This window comes from Prinia subflava, chromosome Z, assembly GCF_021018805.1.
Source record: "Prinia subflava isolate CZ2003 ecotype Zambia chromosome Z, Cam_Psub_1.2, whole genome shotgun sequence".
Taxonomy (NCBI): Eukaryota; Metazoa; Chordata; class Aves; order Passeriformes; family Cisticolidae; genus Prinia; species Prinia subflava.
This window is the reverse complement of record NC_086283.1, coordinates 44,494,559-44,515,365: the sequence shown is the minus strand read 5'-3', so window position 1 is coordinate 44,515,365 and position 20,807 is coordinate 44,494,559. Positions and strand designations below refer to the sequence as shown.

General features: G+C 34.7%; 1 protein-coding gene across 10 annotated transcripts in view; it reads right to left on the bottom strand.

The window, feature by feature from the left end:
• CCDC171 (coiled-coil domain containing 171) overlaps positions 1-20,807 on the bottom strand; it is a 163,147-nt gene that overhangs the window by 49,232 nt on the left and 93,108 nt on the right. For 8 of the 10 annotated variants that reach the window (XR_010083542.1, XR_010083543.1, XR_010083541.1 and 5 more), the window contains 2 exons: positions 10,666-10,811; positions 8,013-8,067 (listed from right to left, as the gene is read on the bottom strand). Coding sequence is in view for 7 of the 10 variants with exons in the window: in XM_063423196.1 (XP_063279266.1) it covers positions 8,013-8,067; positions 10,666-10,811 (201 nt within the window). In the remaining 3 variants the exon portion in view is untranslated. Of the gene's footprint in view, positions 1-1,783; positions 2,811-8,012; positions 8,068-10,665; positions 10,812-18,200; positions 18,910-20,807 lie in introns of those variants that run through there. The other 2 variants (XM_063423201.1, XM_063423202.1) reach the window with 2 other exon arrangements.

The following is a 20,807-nucleotide window of genomic DNA, read 5'->3' as shown; positions in this document are numbered from 1 at the left end:
AAGCTATATATGAGAATGTCTTACAAGTTCAAAGCTCACCAACTCAACATTAAAATAAATCCTTATCCAGCTTATTTTTCTTTAATTTCCTACTACTTTTTAAATAGCGTATCATCTGCAATTTAAAGAGCAGAACAAGATCTACGGTGATTTGGTGACAAGTGAATGGAAAACAGTGATATAATCTGTTTATCTTTCAGATGACCATATTGCTGATAGAAGCTGCAAATACAGAAATTCTAAAAAAGTACAAGCAAAATGGTTTCTGCTACACTGCTATGTGTTCTGCATGTGACATACAACAGACAAAAATTAATTTAGAACATTTTAAAGTAGAAGAAAGCAGTTTGAATGCAAATCTTAGTCTTAACCACAGTCTTGCAAGTATCTAGCTTATTAAGCTGCATAGTATCTGTACCTCCAGGACAGCATTGAGACTGGGGGCCATATCACACAGGTTAAGAACACGCACATCTACTGGACACAGTCCTTTGCCATGGGAAGCATTTTAACAGAAATAAGTTACATAGTAACTGCTTTGAATGGGCAAGTGTTTGTTATAGTGTTATACAAATGATCATAGAACTAAGAAGAATAATAAAAATTACATGCATTGTTGGATAGAATTAAACCTTCATTAACACTTCTTGTTTTTTTCATGTCTAGTATGAATTGTTTAAGTTTTCCTGCACAAGTGAATATACAGGAAGGAAGTTGCACCAACAATAATACTGAATAGTCTTGATTACAGTAGTTTTTCAAGTAAGTTGCCGATACAGATTATTTTCCTCATGATATACTGATATACACTGTTCTCTATAGAACAGTGATCAACTTAAGTGTTATCCATTTAAGGGAATACAGACCCCAAATTATTTGTTGCAGGATTTGGCACAAGTAATATCCAAAGAAGTACATCTCACATCACCCTGTCAGATCATACAGCCAATCTGTTAATATTGCTTGTGCTTAACACCAAGACATGAGTCTGCTCTGAAAGTAAGGAAATTACTACAAAAAGTGTATATTCATCATATTGAATGATAGCAAATATAATTTCAGATACAATATTTTCCATCACAATGCTTCAGCAGGCAAGGATTTCAGCACTCCAGAAGTAAAGGGACTGCCTGTGACAAGACTGTGTATTTTAAACTGAAGGTACTTTAAATCAAGTACCTAAAACCTGAAAAATTATAGATACAGTTAGAGAGAAAATGAGGTAAGGAATGGTATTTGGATCAAAATTAGTGAATTGAACAGCAAAAAAAACCCATCAAACCTTTCTTTTTTTTTTTTCCCTTGAGAGGGAAAACCAAACTACACCAAATCACAACATATTTTGCTTAGACAAGAATGTCTTATAGGAGGGAAAGGGAAACAGTTGAATGCATACTTGTGAGCATCACAGTTAGGTTTGAGTAGTCATTAAAAGCCATCAGATGCACGTTCATTCATCAAAGGAAGAAATACATCCTCAAATCTAAGGGCCTGACTTCCACTGATAGTGGAAGGTTAAATAGCATTTTGACATACCTTAGTGTAGGTGGCCATACATAATTGCAATTATACTGAATATTTACCTCAATAGAATAACAACTGAAAATTTCTGTATTAGCATACTGATTCAGTGACTATCCTTTCCGGTTACTGCCATACAAATCTGTTTTTAATCACAAAACAAGCCATTTCACAGGTGGTTTCTAAGAGAGCATTAATTACTACATAACTGTTTGTGTGAGGAGACATATCTCATAAAACTGATGTTTTGGGTGTGCTTGGCTTTTTCTTTTTTTTTTTTTTTTTCTTTTTTTTTTTTTTTTTTTTTCTTTTTTTTTTTGCAAATGTTTTTTCAGCTGTTTTTTTGCAAACGTTGACCACAGCACCTAAGCTCCTCTGTAGATGCAAGTTGTGCACTATAATACATCCCCAGTGAAAAGAATTCAGTGACCTTGGGCTGCAAATAAACCTATGCCTGGAGAAAATAACAGTTAATGTATTCAATAATTCCACAGTTCTCAAAAAAAGGAATTTCTCCTTACTGAAGGCAAACTATACTCGAGTATTCAGCCTTTAAAAAAAAAAACCCAAAACCAAAAAAAACCCCACATCAAACAACCAAACCAAATAAACAAACCCCCACCCCCCCAAAAAAACCTCACTGTAAAACCAACAAAGAAAACCTTACAATAAAGATAAATGAATGCTGAAATTAGTTATTTAGATATGTCCGAACTGAAAACAGTTAAGCACATGGATATGACATTCGGCAATGTCTTATCTTTACTTTGTGAAGGTTTTTAAATCCCTCTTGAGCTGGAGTACCATTTTTAGCTTGGCTAGGTCAGAATGACACTGAACAATATGAGTGATGACACACTAGACAGCTATATGGACAGAGTTGTCATCAGCAAGCCAGCTGTGCTAACACCTGTATGTCCTGCACAACTGATCTTTAGGAACATGGATCAAGAAAGTCAGATTGCTAGGAGGGGAAACAAAAGTCATTCATCAAACAGTGAAATTAAGAATCACTCATTTGAGATGGAGGAGAAAAAGTAGCAATTTTACTTCATTTTTTTCTTACCACAGAGAAATAATAGCTGGTTCCCTATTGTAAACTTCCTACAGGAGTTATTTAGAATTTTAACAAACTAATTGGGTTTTCTTTGTGATTTTTTTTTGCATGTAGACATACTCACTGTTTCCATAGGCTTGTGATATGGTCAGTTGAGAACAACTCAGGATCACAGTGATGGACAGACTTTGAACATACAAACAAGCAGGCTTCACTCTTAATATTAATGTGTCTAACACAGAGAAAATCCATTGAGAGTTATATTAGGTTAAACAAAAAAATCTGAGATCTCTAAAACAAGGGCTTTTATATCATTATTGAGATAACTATATAATATGACAGACTATAGATCCCAGTTAACTGAGAGAAATGTGACTGATCAGTATACCTGAATGTGTCAGGTCATATCTACGGGAGTCTGACTGAGACAGATAACTTAAGTCTCATAACTGTTCTCTTCTTTCAGGACTTGATCAATTTGTGGTCTCCTTGCTGCAACTAACAATTATTGCTATTTACACTGAGTGTTTTTACCAATGTAGTCACTTGTATATGGACTTAAGCCTATTGTAAATTAATTACTTGCAGGCCATAAAACTGTCATCATAAGGAAAAGCATTTGATTGCTATGGACCACAGCAGAAATAACAATCAATTCTACAACTTTACAAATCCTCAAATATTCAATGACCCCACCCCATCACCAACTGCATGATAAAACTGTATTATATGTGCTGTATTATAAAAAAACAAACCATTAAATTATACAAAGAAAGACAGTTCTTTGTATTTTTTACAAATATGTAATGGGATGGATGATATGGTGTTCATTTTTTTTTCAGTAGATAGAATCATGGGACCCAGATCTCATGAACAGACAGTTTAGGGGCATTTCAGAGGAGACAACAGGAGTGGCATCAAGGCAATGAAACACAGCAGTGGAAGGAATTCAAGGCATGACTGCTGACAGGTCTGCATGGAAGTTGTTTTGCTAGCTAGCATATGAATCATTCAATCAGCAGAAATAAAGTGCACTACAGAAGTGGACGAAGAGTAATTTTTCAGACCAAGTGCCTGAAGGAAAGGAGCACACTGGATAGCTACTTTGATCCCTGGTTATGTCCCAAAGCATCAGAATGAGTAGGTTGCTAACTAGTTTTGGGAAAAGCAGTGAGTATGTTGTGTTTTAATAATCTGCTAAAATAGCGAAATCCTAAGCAGCCAGGACAGGCTGAAAACTATGATAGACTAAGCTTGTCAAGATAGTTAATAGTTTGTTGTTTTGACAGTTAAGAGTACAAGCAGAAACAAACAATTTCTGTCGCTGAAGGCTAGTTCACTAGAATGATTTAGTGTGGTGGTGTGTAGGACAGGCTAAATGTAGAGAACAGCGATTTAGTCAGTCTGAAAAGGAGGCAGATATAGCAGTGTACCAGGTGCATCCTTTGTGAGGACAGATGAGTGCAGGACAAAGTTGCTTCCAGACATCTCTGGTTCCAGACCCATCACAGGTCACAGCTAAGCCCCACAACCCTGCTGGCAGCCCCTCTGAAAATGAATTTAAGAATGAGAAAAACCCACCACGCAGGGAGAGAAAGAGGGAAGAAAAAGACTGAATATTAAAGAGAAGAAGTGGAGCAGAAACACTTAAGGCACTGGATTAGGTATTTCCCCATGGCACAGAGAGAGGACTATGCTGGAGCATATATCTATACTATATTCCATGAAGGATCCCATGTCAGAGCAGGTCCAGGATAGTTCCCAAAGGAACTGAAGTCCATGGAGATTCTATGTTGAAGCAGATATTCTTGAAGATGGCAGGCCACATGGAGAGCCCAGAGTGATGCAGGGAAACAGCATGAGGAGGTAGGAGCAGCAGAGAGGAGTTGCTGTGGGCTGCTAACCCCTGTGCCTCACAGCATGACAGCAGCAGTCACAAGTGAAGCAAGTGAAGCTGAGATTAAAAGGCAGGGTAATGTTGATTTTTTAACTGTTTCTAACTCTCTAAATCTACTTCAAAAAAGAAATTAAAATAACTTCCCCAAGTCAGCTGTTTTACCTGTGATGATAACTACTATGCAATGTCTCTATCTAGACCTCAACACATGAGCTTTCTCATCCTGTTTTGTCCTTCTGTCCTCTTGAGGAGGACTGAGACAGCATCTGAGTGGGGATCTGGCTGCTGGCCAAGGCCAACCCGAATAAAAGCACTCAAACTGAGGAGCAATTCAAGGGGAAGGCCAAAGATTTTAGCTGAGATAGTATAACATTATTTCTTCCTCTGAGATGGGATTACAGGATCACAGAATTACAGAATATTCTGAGCTGGAAGGGACTCACGAAAATCATGAAGTCTGCTCTTAAATGACTGACCCATACAGGGATTGAACCCTCAACCTTGGCATTATTACCATAACTAACACATGATTAACTATACATGTTAAATAATCCAGTTATAGAAAATAAATAGGATCAAATGTCTCTTACACTATTTATACAACCAGAATATTAAGAAATAAAGAAGAAATTAGTAACAGAATACAGTTTATCAGCAAGCATAATGAGGGTTTATTTATAACAAAAATAACCTCAACTTTTTGAGGGGAAATTGTTTCAACTTATTTTTCATACATTAAAAAAAGTACTGCCCATGGGTCTTAAAATAAGACATGTTCTTAAATGATTTTTCTTTTTATTAGAAAAGTTTTAAAGAAATTCTTTATGTTTGGACTTCAAGTAGATGGAATTTCTTTTCATTACTCAGTAAAATTTTATTTATTTCTAAAATATCATTTGTTATCATTTTGCTATTACCTTTTGGCCATCTTCAGAATTTTGAGAATAAAACTGAACCAAATCATAATCTTGTTGAGGTCTCTGTTTGTCCTTGATGATATTCTGTTTTGATTCTTTTAATTTATTAAAATATCCACTTTGCATTTAGATATTTGTCCATAATATTTAGATGGTATGAGATGAAGAAAGATCTCTAATTTTATCAGGAACTTTTGTAGAAATAATTCAGCTCCAGGAGTAGGATAAAGATAGCTAATGTGACATGACTCAGGGTAAGACAAAAAATAACATTCTAAAGAACATCTTGTGGTTTATGAAGGACATGAAACTAGCCGCTAAAAATATTTTCTCTATTAGCATATCCAGTGCTCAAGTTCTTCAAGAGTTATGCTTTATAAATATTCATTAAGGTTAAAAAAGTAGCTCCACAATGGTCTTGAAAGAGTCATTCTGGGCATAAGCATACTTAAGCACTTTTTGGCAAAGTCAAATGTATGATACTGGATGTTCCATCCAGTCACAATGTGCGGCAGAAAGTGGTGTAAATAATCCCTGGTCTAGTGGTATATTAGAAGCATGCACAGAGATAGTTTCCCTTGGCTGATTTCTCTTACTTTTGTTTGCTGAATGTTACACTTCAGTATACCCAAAGGCAGGTGATCTAGTACCTACATTGCTGACTTCTGGAATTCTTGTAGGAATAGAATAAGGAGAGGAATGAGGCCACTTCAATGGAACAGAGTATATTGTCTTATTCCTGAGTCTAACTAAGATTACTAAGGATGTCTGTAAAATCCCTCTGAGATCTATAGGTAAAAATTTAGCATTATGCATTAATAATACAGATCCTGAAGTCATGCAGTGGAATTTTGTGGATATTTGCTCACTAATACATCAACACAGGAATATCAAAACCTTCAATTTCAAACTCCCATAAGTAAAGCTGCAGTTAATAGTAGTACTTTAACTTCAGTTGATTCTGAACTTTACCCATTTTCTTTTGATTTCTTTTCTTAAAACAAAAGTAATTCTCAGAATTTCTAGTGGAGAAAGAAAGGCTTGTGGTTCTTTCACTAGTATGTAATCCATTTCTTCATGTTCTGTTTTTTTACTGTTTGAGAAACCCTTTAAGAAGAACAGTGTAAACTTTTTAGTTTACACATAAGCATGTTCACTAATGCTAGGTAATTAGTTACCATTATGATGTAGGGTTTAAATATCAGATACTTCCCAAAGAAAATCAATAATTTCCCTCTATCCTTCTGGGAGAAATAATGTGTCAAATTTTGAATGATCTACAATCAATTTTTTTAGTTCCTGCTTAAAGGAGTATCCTGACATTTCTGATTCTTATGTTTTCCTCATTCTTTACATTGACAAATCAGAAAGGATAAATTATTTTGCTACTTACTAATATGCTATGTGGGCTTAACAACTATGTACACCAAGAATTAAGAAGCAATGTGATAACTCAGATTTTCAATAAGATGGCTGTTTCTCATTCATTCACTGCATCAGGTTAATCAGTACTAAGCATGTGACCTTCTCTATAGCCCTTTCCCAAACACGTCAATCCTTGTGCATATAATGGCATTGCTTGCAAAACCAAAATGAAACCTTGCAATCCAGAACAATAAATTCTGAATGCCAAGGACACTACATGTATCTCTTACTGCAAAAACACAACACTTCCTGCATGACATAAATTTTTTAAGCTTAAAAGAAGCCAGTATGAAAAAGGTGGGGGGCAAAAAGCAAGACAGTCTGTACCAGCACAGTTTGCTGTAGCTAAAACACACAGTTTTATGTTCTGTCACTTTCTTGAACATTGTAGGAAAGAAAGGCTTGAAAAAGTATCTTAAAATGAAATTAGTTTTGGTGAACACAGAAACTAAAATGAAGAATAGATTCCCATGTTGCTGTGAATTCAAGATGTGATAAGGGAAATTAACACTCCAAGGTAATAAAAACACTTATTTTACTCTGTGTTGCTCTAGAATAAAAACAGTTATAAAACAATCAACAACTGGAGCTACAGTTAAAAACATTCCTTTTTGCCTAAATAATTAATATACAAACTTTGTTGGGCTTTCTATACCAGGGCAAAATTGTGCAAGTGAAAGAGACTACTTAAGATCATTATTTTAAAAATGTCCTAAAAGTATCATCAAAGTTTCTGACTACAGGTTACAACTTACTGTCTTTTCCTTATGCTTTATCATGTATCAAAAATTAAAGTAGCATGCACAAAGCCATATGTTTTATGGCCACTATGCATGTGACATCACCAAATGACCTCTGACTAACACAGCACAGACTTAACTCCACAGAAATTATCAGCTGTTTGGATGTTCAATAGCCTTCATTTGGTAACCAGAATTAGTGCTCTTAGTGGTTAAGGGAATGAAAATGGATTTTGTACTAAGTTTTGTAGTAAGAAATAGGAAGATCATATACTACAAAACTGTATTTTATTTCACTAAAAATGAACAGTTCTTTAGGATAAATGAAGTTAAAGGAAAGTAAGAAAAGGAAGTCACCTTACAATTTCTACTCCTCTCCTCCCCTGAGCAAAAGCAGTGGTAAAACTTTGATATGTTTAGAAATAGCAATCAGAGGAATCAATTTAAATTCTTACCTTATGAAGAGTGTCTTCTACAACTTTCATATGACTAATGATCAATTCTCTTTCTCTATTACAAGAGAAAAGAAAGAGGTAGATCATGGAACTGAAACTCACCTGATTTAGAAATTAATTTTCTGCTATTTTTTAACTATCACATCTTTTCAAATAATTGTTGATAACTCAAAGTATTATTTTTTGCCTCTCCTTTTTATATCCCCTATGCAAAAAATAGTTCATGTACCACTATTTGGCATATTTTCATGTGAAATTTACTTCTGTTCTGCTATCAATTAAACTAGCTGTAATTATGGGCATTTTAATGAACAGTTATTGTGTTCTTGGAGAGTTTTAGATGTAAAAGGCATGTTAAATGGAGTCTTCAAGCAGGAAGAGAATACATTCTCGTACATTTCCAAAAGTCCAGCCAAGGATTCTATCCTTACAATAGGGACATTTGGAGAATGAAACAATTCTCTAATGCCCTTCTGTAGGTTAGGGATTCAGTAGACAGCTCTCATCAGCTGTGCTGTCATGAAAAATCTTGGCCTCAGCTTATGATTGACAGAAGTAGAACTGAAGTTGCATAACACCGTATGACTAAGGAGAAAGAACAGCATGACTAACAAAACACCATAGGAAGTCAAATGGAATCCATGGCATAAAATTAGAAAAGCTAATGCACTTCAGCATTCCAGGACTGTCTCTTATTTTGCCAGCTATGTATATATTTTGGTTGAGCTTTCACAATACCTAAACCAGAATCCATAGAATCAGTATGATTTAGGTTGAAAAAGACCCTTAAGATCACTGAGTCTAACAATCATCTCAGCACTGCCCAGTCCACCACTAAACTGTGTCCCCAAGGGCCACTTCTGCACATTTTTAAATACCTCCAGACTCTACAATTTCCCTGGGCAGCCTGTTCCAATGCATGATGACCCTTTCAGGAGAGAGTATTTTTCTAATATCCAATATAAACCTCTCTTGGTACAACCTGAGGCCATTTCCTCTTGCCCTATCACTTGTTAATTAGGAGAACAGACCAAGCCCCTCTTCACTACAACCTCCTTTCAGGTAGCCATAGAGAGCAATAAGGTCTTTTTCTCAGCCTCTTTTTCTCCAGTCAAAATCATGGCATTCTTCCCCATGAAATAATGGCTACTTTCTCATTTCTTGATTCATACTATCTTAACAGAAAATACAGGCAGGTGGCCAGAAGAGTAGAACTGGCTTTTACATTCCTAATAAAGCCACATAGACTTTTCTTTTTTCAGGATCCCGCCTTTCTTTGGACTAGATTGACACGGTACTTGGTTGCTGGCTGGAGATAAACCACAACACAGAGAAATTATCAAAAAACTACTGTGTTTTTGTCAGGTTCACTGTTTCAGATACTTTTATTAATATTGCTTCTTACTCAGGAGGAAAGTGGAAAGAATTGCTAGCTATCACTAAAAGAAAATCAAGGTAGCCATTCTCAGAACAAACTAAACATCTTGCTGTCTTTTACAGCTCTACAAAAATTTAGGAAAGAAATTGAAAGACACTCATGCAATCACTTAGGTCATGGAATACATATTAAAATAAGATTTTTCAGATAAGACCAAAGTCTGTTTGCCTACTTTGCTTATGTGTTCCAAAGGAAGAAAATGACGCTTGCATTTGTTATGAAGAGTTGGTAGAACAATGACTGGTTTGGGAGTTTTCATATTAAAAAAAAAAACCCTTTTTGGAATATAAGAACAGCCATAGGGAATGATCCTTACTGAAGTACATAAAATAGGGTGAGGCAGGGTGAAAAGGAGAAGGTTTTTAAGGACACATCCCTCTTTGGGTCATAATCTGCTTTGATACGCTTATATCAAATAATATTTGTCATTTTAATTAGCTTATTAAACATGTCACTGATAACTATATTAATACATTATTTTGCTTTTGCATGAGCCCCTTAAAGCTTCTAAGCTATTGTTCTTAAGAGGTCAAATCTACCCCAAGTATAATGAGAAATTTTAATTTTAAATTGAAATTTTTTTAAATCTTGGCCATGGACCAATAACATTCAAAGTGCATACTACTGCAACAGTAATAGATAACAAAGTCTGAAAGGATTTATAATTTTATCTGACTATATACCTATAAGAGGTTAGTAATAATCTCATTCAAGTCAATGGAACAGCTTTTGACTACCAATACTTTTAAAAATGGTCTCTGAACATTTCCTTCCACTCTTCAAGTTACAGTATAAAAAGGCATGGGGCTTACATCTAAATCCAAAACTCTCTGAAATCAGCAGAAATATCTATACTATTCCAGAGATAAGCCTAGGTCCAAAATGGGTTTCAGCCTCTTTAGAACAATCATTTCTTAAACAAATACAGTGTGAAGGATCTACCAAAGAGATGTTGTCAAATCAGTATGGTAATTGGCAGACAAAATGCTTATGCATTTTGGACCAAGAATTTGTAGCACTATTATGGGATAACTACAGAAAACATAACATGAACTAACAGTTTTCTTTTTCGAAGACTATCACTGAATTTCAAAGAGAGGCAGATGTACTTTTGTTTTCTAGCATTACATTAGTCAAGGCTAAAACCCTGTGCATGAAAGTAGGAATTGATCTTTTGTCCGTTTTAAGTGATCTCCCCAAGGTCTCAGTGCTCACTTTGCTGCCATGCAGAGGGCACTCTCTGCATCACGGATGCTCTTGCTCAGTCGACTCTTGTCCTGCTCCAGCTGGGTAAGAAGTCTATTTTGCTGATGCAGAAATCGATCTCTTCTTCTCAGCTCCACTGTTGCCTCGGAGAGACTCTGCAAGCAGACAGAAAGCAGAGTTACTTGTCAGCCCAAATAATTAACTTCAGTTTATGCCATAGGCTATTAAACAAAGTGGAAAACAGACTGACTGTGTAGTAGATTTGGACCATTGCATACTAAGGTTTTATGAATTCTCTAGCAAAACCATTACTGACTCAGAACCCCTCAGTTTTTAGTATATTGACTGTGTACAAATATATTCATAAAATAAAATGATTTTTTGATCAAGCAGGGACATACAGTATGCTACAAGTACTATATTTACAAAGACCAGATCTACACATGAAGGAAATAATCAAGAGTACAACTTTAAAGAACACAGAATATTCTCAAGACTTAATTTAAAATAAACATTAAAGAAGCGAATTCACAAAGGAAGGGGATAAACACAGAAGCATTTATTTAAATATTCTGCACTGTTCAGAAATTTCAATAGAATAAATAATCTCATATTCTCTGTTAGTGCATCAAATACAATCTATTTTGTGGTGTTTTCACTATTTTAACATTAGTTTCCCAATATGCAAAATAGTATGTGTATTTTTTAAACATTTCTCTCTGGCTTAGAATTAACACAACATACTTTAATCAATTCAGATTAATCCAACAGATGAAAAATAGCACACAGGACTAATTAATACAGAACCTGTCTCGTTGCTACTCCTTTCTGCTGGGATAAATCAATACATTTATAGACTGGAGTATTAATAATTTGATTTCGTAATTTGGTACATGCTACATTTTACTTACAGATGTTAATTGCCTTTTTATAAAGAAATTATGATAGGTGGTTATAAACATTCTTTTACACACAGTGTATATCCTGATAGATTCTAAAATATCGAAGAGAATGCTGCATAGTTGCAAGAGTGAGCTTTTGCACACCTTTTTTTCAAAATTTATGGGCATATTTTATGTGAAATTCTAAAAATGCTCTGCTTAATTTGTACTCAGTACTTGTCCTAGACTGTGGGACATTGAGATGTACTATGCTGTGGATGAATATGAAGAACGGGATATACAAAATGTTGATAAAAATTTGGAGGGTGCTGAAAATTCAACTAATCTGAAGAAGTTTCAGACTTTTTTAAGGGTCAGAGGCACTTAAAAAAGCATTATGATAGAGGAAATGCCTATAAAATAGCAATCTACAGCATAGGACTGCCTAGTCCCGCAAAATAAACTGTAATCTGTGGACTGACATAAATCTTCTAACACCCCTAAAGAGAAACCAGATACTTCAATGATGGTGTATTTTGAAGGTACAGCACCAGTAATTGAACTCTTGTTCAATTACAAAATTCAATTCAATTTACAAAATCTAGGCTGAAATTATTCACAACTGTATGAAAAAAAAATGAAGTTTATTTAAGAAACTCTAAACCCAGAAATGTTAATATTATTCTTGTTGAAATTACTCCAGGTTGAATAATTCTGGTTTTACTCTTATGTCCCTATTTTCAATAAACCATTGATATATTTCCCCTAAGAAAAGATAAATACAGTGATAACATCCATCCACTGCACAAGGATATTCAAAACCAGAAGTCTTGCTTTCAAAAATGACACCCTAAAGTCAATGGCAGCTATCAAAGCCCTATCTAAAGAGATGATTTTGTGAACTATCCAGTTTTCAGAAATTTTATTTCCATGAACCCAAATGTGAGTTAACATGGATAAGAGGATCCATCTCCAATTAAAAAAAAAAAAAGAAAGAAAAAAAGAGCATTATCTTCTTCCAATTTTTGTTTACTGTTTGCTTTCAACATTGAGGAAAGAGTTCTGAAAACCAAATCAAGTAACCCCCCACCCATATTCCCACTTCTGACAAATAGATTATATTTGAACACAGAACAAGGTCTCTGTTACTTCTCTTTCATCCAACCCAGTTTCCCACCTTCCCGAAAAAACTGGTTTTAAGTAGTTTCTACTACTATTTTGATGCAAGAAATTTTTGATGGAGATGTTGTTGAATGGATTTTGGCCCCAAGATCCTAGCAGTCTAAAAGAGAAAGGCAGGATAATAAGAACATTATGCCTATTTATTTCATTTTTATTATGGCTATGCATCTGCAGGGGTTGAAGACTTGTCAGCTTCCACATAATTCTTTAATTACTGACCACAAACAGTGAAAAGACCCACTAGTTAAAATCTGTGAGCTGCAAACTAATCTAGGTTACTCATTGCAAGCCCATGACTATTAATGAGGCAATTGCAGGCCAAACTTTTTGAGGTACATGGTCAGCAATGCATGCTAGCTGGTGATGAAGCAATACAGAAATGGTTAAATCAAGTATGTCACTGAAAAGCTGGTCTATTATATTCGAAAGGAACCCCATTATTTACAGAAATCTCTAAAGGATTCAGACTTTATCTACTAGTAATATTACAATATCTAAGCAAAATAGAAGCTGATTTTTAGCACTCCAAAAGCAGTTTCAGCAATTATTTGAAGCTTCTTGCTACTGTGGGTTAAAGTCAAGCCATGGAAATGTTCAAATACAGTGTGGTGTATTATAAAATAATGGCTGGTAAGCCTCTTTTTTTGCTTCTTCAGATTGATCTAATTAAAACCCTTGATAAACTTTATGGACTCTAATATTTCCAGCTGAGTGACTGAAACCAAGAGGGTGTGCCTCAAGGCAGCAAGGCAACAATGATAAGCAGCAGGTTAGCCACTAATTTCTCAGCTAGGGTAGATTGTGAAAGTGTGATGTTCTGATATCCAAGAAAGTGTTCAGGAGAGAATAGGATAAATCAAGTTTAATAACTCTGCTCCTAATTGTTCCCTCAATGCTCCACTCTAATTACTTGGAGAACTCTCCTGACTGTCACCTGATATTAAGTTGTTGGAGGCTGAGTGTGGAGCAGTGAGATAATCAATAAACATTTAGTGGGGAGAAGAATGAAGATCCCGTTAAGCAGTGGGAACCTGCAGCACCCAAAGCCCTTCTGCTCATGAGAAAACCTATGGGAGAGCCATAGTGATTGCAAAGCAATAATCCAAAGCACTGGTTTTAGGCTTTGAGGCCTTTAGGCAACAGTACATTTGAGAAAAAAAGGTTAACACGGTCACCCTAATTACAGCCCATTTTCACATTCTTCATATATAAGCAAAGACAAGCCAATTAGGTAGAAAGGAAGATAAGGGAAGTTTTATTTGTATACTAATTAAACCCCTGATGAAATTAAAGGAAAAACATACAGCTCTGTAATTGTGTCTGAGAAAGGTCACTTCAGGTTCAGTTATCAGAAAAGCACAGCCTTGAGATATTTCACTTAATCCACAATATAGCCTTTATTTTGCCCCCCAGGTCTTAGTATTTACAAAAATAAGAAAATTTCAAAACCTGATAATGCATTTATCTTGAAATGTTTTCTGTGGACAATTACAACTGTTAGAAAGTTGAGGCTAACTATGATAAGAAGAATGAAGGTTTTAAAAACCTAGTATGTTTGCACATAGTTCTGTGAAGATGCTGAGCTTTCACTTTCAAGTACAAGTGATTCTGAACCAAGTTAGAAGCTAAACTCCAATTTATTAACATTCTGTAAAATGCTGGTTACCTGTCTTTCTCAGGTTTTTAGGCATTCAGGTGCTAATTCAGACACCACTGCACTCCTTCCTCTCCAGTCTGCCAAAATATCATAGATCAGTTGACTTGTCATTAGAATCTTTAGAAGGAGTTTCCTTTAGAGACATTTAGATTTTATACATTTTTTCCCTCACAAATTAAGCCTGAAAAATTTGTTGGAGAGAACAGCAAGCAACTGATAGCACTGAAGAAAAAAATCATTGGCTGTCTGTTGGTTTGATCCTTCCACAAACTTCCTTCTACAAGTTTGGGTTTTGCTGTGAGGACTCTTTTTATTCAAAACCCATTCCAAAAAGAAATCAAAGTTTAATATTATCATTCTTTAAACATAAAAGGGACTCTATTCAAAAGATAACAGAGGGACAATCACTCTAGATGAACAGTCATACAGTTTAAATTCATGCAAAGCATGTGTGACAAATTTGTACTGAGATGGTATTTCCAAGATCAACTAAAGCTAGATCAAACCGCTTAGTAAATTAGATTTAAATTACACAGACACAACACAGCAGTACAAAATATGCAAATACACTGCAGTATGTGTATAATGAACTAATTTGTGAAATTGAAGATTTTCTCTTTCAAATGTTTTATATGTATATTTTCTATTTAGATGCAAAATATGACTTTTTAAAAATACATTCTGAAAGCTGTCCTACACTCACAACTAATAAAATTTCACAATATAAAAGAGTATAGAAAGTTTAGCCAGCATCTATTCCTTCACCAGTTTAAACACATTTCCCATTATCCTTGTTGGCAAATATAATGATCTCTGAGTGCCCCTCGGAATTCTACAAGTAACCTAGAGAAGTTTGCAGTTTCAAATGGTTCAAATCCAACAGGTGCAACAAGCTACATTAATATTTAATGTTTATTTTATTTTTAGTGTGCATCACTGTAATGCAAACCAAATACATCAGCTCAAACTATACAGCTGAAATTCCACTGGATGTTTTTTTAAAAGAATCTTTAAGTATCAAGAATAAATAAAAATGATTCTTCTTCTGTCAAAAGAGTGGATTAGAAATCTTTGGGGAAAAAAAGTTCTGTGACAAAAAAAACCCTTTCATAACTGAGAGTTCTCATCAATACTTAAAAAAAATTAAACACATCTAAGAACTACACTGAGACCTATGTCAAGAAATAAGATGGATTTACACTTCTCACACAGAAACTATCAAGATACTGTATCTCGATGCACTGTGTGTTTCACCAAGTCTGCAGTAGTGTCTTAAAACAGTTTGAAATGAATCAGCCACTCCACATAGCTGATCTGCTCTTGCAGACCAGAACTCAGGCTGACCACCCATGACATCCCTTCAAAAACAAGGGTTTTCCTATGCCCTTTAAATTTCACTCCCCCCCCCCAAAAAAAAGGACACCTGAATGAGCTGTATTTGCATTGCAGAAAAAAACAGTGATTTTTTTCAACCTCCTTGCTACTGGACCTTCATCCTGACAACAACAATCTATTCATATGCTGGCATTGAGATAAAAAACATACCTTATGACTCGTCTCTGAAGTATATGATATAGCACAGAAACAGTTAAAAAAAGTTTACAGATCTCAGTGTATCTAACAAGGTGCAAAATGCACTTCATATCTTCATTAGAGCCTTGTGTAATGAGGTCATGGAGCATGTGTGGGTCTACTAAGCAAAACAAATACCAACCAGCACAATCATTTTAATAAATAACCAACAAAATACTGGTGAATGATGAGATACTTACAGGCATATTGTCACGTTTCTAACCCAATGTCAGATACAACTGCTTGTTATTGTTTTATATGGAAAACCCTCATAAATATTGGAGTACAAGCTATGGTTTACCCAAATTAGTACCAAAAATGTCAAGCAAACATCCAAAGACAGTGATGAGTTAAATGACAGTACATGAAGCTCTAAAAACAGTTGTGATATACTGCTACTGTACAAGATCTAGAGCCCAAGTATTAAGAAACATGTAAATGAAATTTTATTTGAGAGTCATTCAATAGATGAGGTAGGGAAAATGCACACATTTACATTTTGCAAGAGATTTTTCTTACAAAAGTCACTTGAAATTTGAGGCACTCGTCATGAAAGCAAATGACATTCTTTACCTACGTATGTGTAGACAACAGTTCTTTTATTGACAGAAACATAGCCCTTAGACATCCAGTCAAGTTTAGGCACCTCAGATATCTCACATGCAGCGACTCAGGCTGGATTACAGTGCCCCAAAGACTTACAGCTACATTTAATATCTCTTTGCTATAGTGCAAACATTTCTCAATAGAAAACCTATTCTGATCAACAAGAAAGGAATCTGTTTTTCAACTGCATTAGCTCAAGATGTTTAGCAAAGTATGATTGAAAATGCTTTGTGAAGTCATTGAATTGTGTATGTTTTGAAGTTATTGTGAATTAAAGAGTTTAGTAATTTACACACAGTAGCTTTTTCTGAATAATTTCACACAATAAAATGTGTGTGTCCTCTCTTCCAGAGGACACATCATATGCTCATTCAGCTTCAAAGCAAAAATAAACAAAACTTTTAAAGTGAAGTGATTACAAGATATAAACTTTCCACATGTAGCCTAGATCCTCATGGACTGTTGAGGGAGACCCTTTTAAATAAGAAGATGCACTGGGCCTTTCAGACATACACTAATCCAAACACAGAATAACTGAGACCTACTTTTAAACTGTCTTTTGGAAAAAGATAAAGTACATGATAAAATTTATGCACATTATAATTTAGAAATTGTAATCATCTTCTAAGCTAAGTGAATTATGTTAGTATTACTGGAAAGCTGCAGAGAAGGATTATACCACTTAATAGAAAAATACAATTTTCTAAAAACTCAGGCTTTATCACTGTAAATTTTAAGAATAATCCTTGAAGTTAAGTGAGAATAAATTTTTGGAATCATATGCATGGTGGCATGAGTACATGATCATTCGCTCCTTTTTCAATTTCTGACACACTGCCTCAGGACTGATGTTTCTTTTTTCTCCTTAGAAATGTAAATTTCTTTTCCACCACAGCAGTCACAGACTAGAAAGGACCCAGCCCTCCATATGTAGCACATTTTATGTGCTTTGGCAGTGTCATGGCTTTAAATCAGATACGTAAGTGCAATCAAAAAGGAATAATCTTGGGGTTTTTCACTGTTACACTTTTTACCCTGGTAGACTCTCAGCCTTATAGTTGGTACAGTTCCAAGGTTTGAAAAAGATGGTTTACACCTGGGTTACATTTCAAAATATGAGTTTTCATAACTGCTATGTACCTGTAAATGAGGCACTAATGTTACAAGCAAACTCTGATGCTGTTCTGCTCTCTGGAATACTGTTTGCTACACATGATCTACTCGTGCATATTAGCACACGCTATGCAAGACAAAAACACAACCAGTACTTGGACGTCATCTTCTCTTTAAAAGTGACAATCTATCACACATACATACATAAAAATATTGAATTGTGTATCTATGAGGACACAACATATTGCAACAACTTCATGCATTTTATTGTAGCCTCTCATCTGTCACAGCCTCAAACCATCTGTCTGATTGTGTCCTACTGGTCTCAATGATCTTGCATCACCAGTGACATTTCCAAGCCCTGGAAGAGACTATTTTAAGTTCTCAGGAAATACTCTTCCATTAGACTTATATCAGTAATTTTCTTGGAATATTTCTGTATGGTAACAGTCATTTAAAATTATTCAACAAGAAGAAATAACAGCAATAAAATATGAAAAATGACAACAATTGATTTAAAAAGTAAATAACCACAATTTAATTCCCATTTTTTATTTAAAAAGGAATACAAACTGAAGTTAGGGTGCATCTTGACACAGACAAAAAGTCATCTTAGTCAGGTTAAATGACAAAACATTCTGCTTCAGAACTAAATCTGAGAAACAAATATTATGGTACCCTGTCTCTGTCTTCTCTTCAGACACTGTTTCAAAAAATGGGAATACTAGGAGTCTTCAGAACAGTTTCAAGGAAACTTCTAAATAGAACTTAACGTTCCGTTCTGAGTACAAAAATATACTGTCCATAACCTCAATAATCTGGTAGCCCCAGCTAAGTTTTTTTACTACTGCAGCTTATTCTGCAGCCCTTTCTTGGAAGAGGCTGCTGCACAATTCCCCTAGACACAAGTGCATTAATGTGAGCCATCACATTGACGAGTTAGGGGCAATGCCAATAATGTCAATTAGTGCCACAAAAAGGTTTGATCTTGCTTCATAAATAGTTTTTGATTAATTCATTAATTAGACAAATATCTTTTTTTAACATGGCACTAACATTATTGTGGGCTTCACAAGATTTATCACTTTTTATATTTTACATTTAAATACTGCATTCCCCTTCAGAAGATTTCTGACCAAACCCTACGTGCAGGGTATGAGTGTTTCCACAGAGCCCCAAATGTTATTTAGTGCATGAATGTTTTATTTGAATATCAGGCCAGCCATATTCTGCATGACGTACCTGCAGGGAGAAAACATGCATAGTTGATTATCCCTTTTACTTTTTAAACCTCAATAAAGTAAGAAAGAATTAATAAATATATAATTTTCTATTAAAAGGTCTATTCTTCACAGGTTGCCCCTATCTTCCATTCATTAAAAACTGGAGAGTAGTCCCCTTAGCAGAAAAAACCAGATACAGTAAAACAAAATTTAACTTACATAAAAGGCAACTTTTAAATCATTCTATTGAAAAAGCATCAAAGATATATTACATCCCAATATTCAGTAAGGAGATCAAAGTGCTATAAAGACATATTGATTATATGTCTCACTTCCTTCTGGATATGCTTTGAGTCATACCAAGTGCCAAACGAGAACACACAGCTTAAAAAAGAAGTGAGTTTCCCTGAGCATGGCAAATACAGATCCTGAAACAGGGAAGTAAAACAGTGACAGCGATCAATCACTGCAACTGTAAAATTGAATTATTATTTACATTTTTCTCTTTTGGTACATTTTGTAACATTAACGAATAAGACAAAATGGCACCATGATGGTACAAAACTTGGAAAGTTACCTGCTTCATTCACCTACGGAAATGACAGCGACAAATATGCCTATCACTAGGTGATACTACACAACCAATTATTTTAGTGAATTATGATTAACATTTCCAAGAACACTGATTTCTTCATTCTCACATTTGAGAAATTTTTTCTATAACAATGAAGTATTTATAAATGAAATATTGGGACTGCTACTTAGAGTTGAGAATCTTCATGTTGTAATTTTAAAATCACTTAATTTCTTATTGAAAAGTCCACAGACAAAAAACCAAAATACTAACAAACAAAACCCCCAAAATACAACATTTAAGGTGGTTTTACTTTAACTAGAAAGAATGGGCAACATTTTCAAATTTTTTTAACTGAGAAGCAAAAAGATGTAGCAACAAGAACCTCACTGGATTTTTCATAAATACATATTTATGAAATACATACAAATACATACGTACATAAATACAAAAAATTAGCATAAAATATAATTTCTGGTTTGAGTTTGTTGCCCTGCTATAATCTTGAAGTGCTTCCATGTTCTAATAAAGGTCAGCATACATACAGATTTTGGAAGCTGAAATTGGTATAAATTTTGAAAAACCTTCCCCTTGAAAATCATTGAATACTTAAGGGAGTGTCAAATTAAATTAAAAGATCAAATTATATGAAGGATAGGCCCGGCTGCTGTCATAGCATGCAGCCAAGGGAATACAGGTGCAAAGAAATGCATCTCTTGTTTTAGTCTTATGCCAGTTAGATACATACCTAATTATATTCCAACACTTTAATTACATTTCAATAGCTATTTGAAAGATTTTACTTATGGTTTGACAAGAAGATATAAAGGTTTTTGCAGAATTAGTTGCACACAAAGTGAATGGGAGAACATGGGAAAACATGACTAAGGTGAAAAACAATGAGAGCCTGAAGATATCCTAGATAAATAGCAGCAAAAAGCAAATCTACGTACAAAAGACTTCTATATCAAGATATAAAATGTGTATAGTAGAAAGTCCTACACATTGATATCTATACTACCAGGAAAAATAGGGTACAGAACACCTTCTTTAAAAAAAATCACATGCTGTTTTAAAGATCTATTGATCCCCTCTCCACATTTCAAGGTAACACAGTTACTTTGTAGTTGATCCAATAATATAACAAAGATCTCCCAGGCACTGGATTTACCAAGAAGCCTTTCACTATTTTTCAGGGAAAACTGAAAGATAGTTGAAGGTCTTGAAATAACAGGGATAAATGGTATGTAAGTACATATGCTTAATAACCACATGCTGTAATTACACAATAATCCCATTTTTCTTCCAAATTACTTGTCAATAAATCCTTCTCACTGCACTAT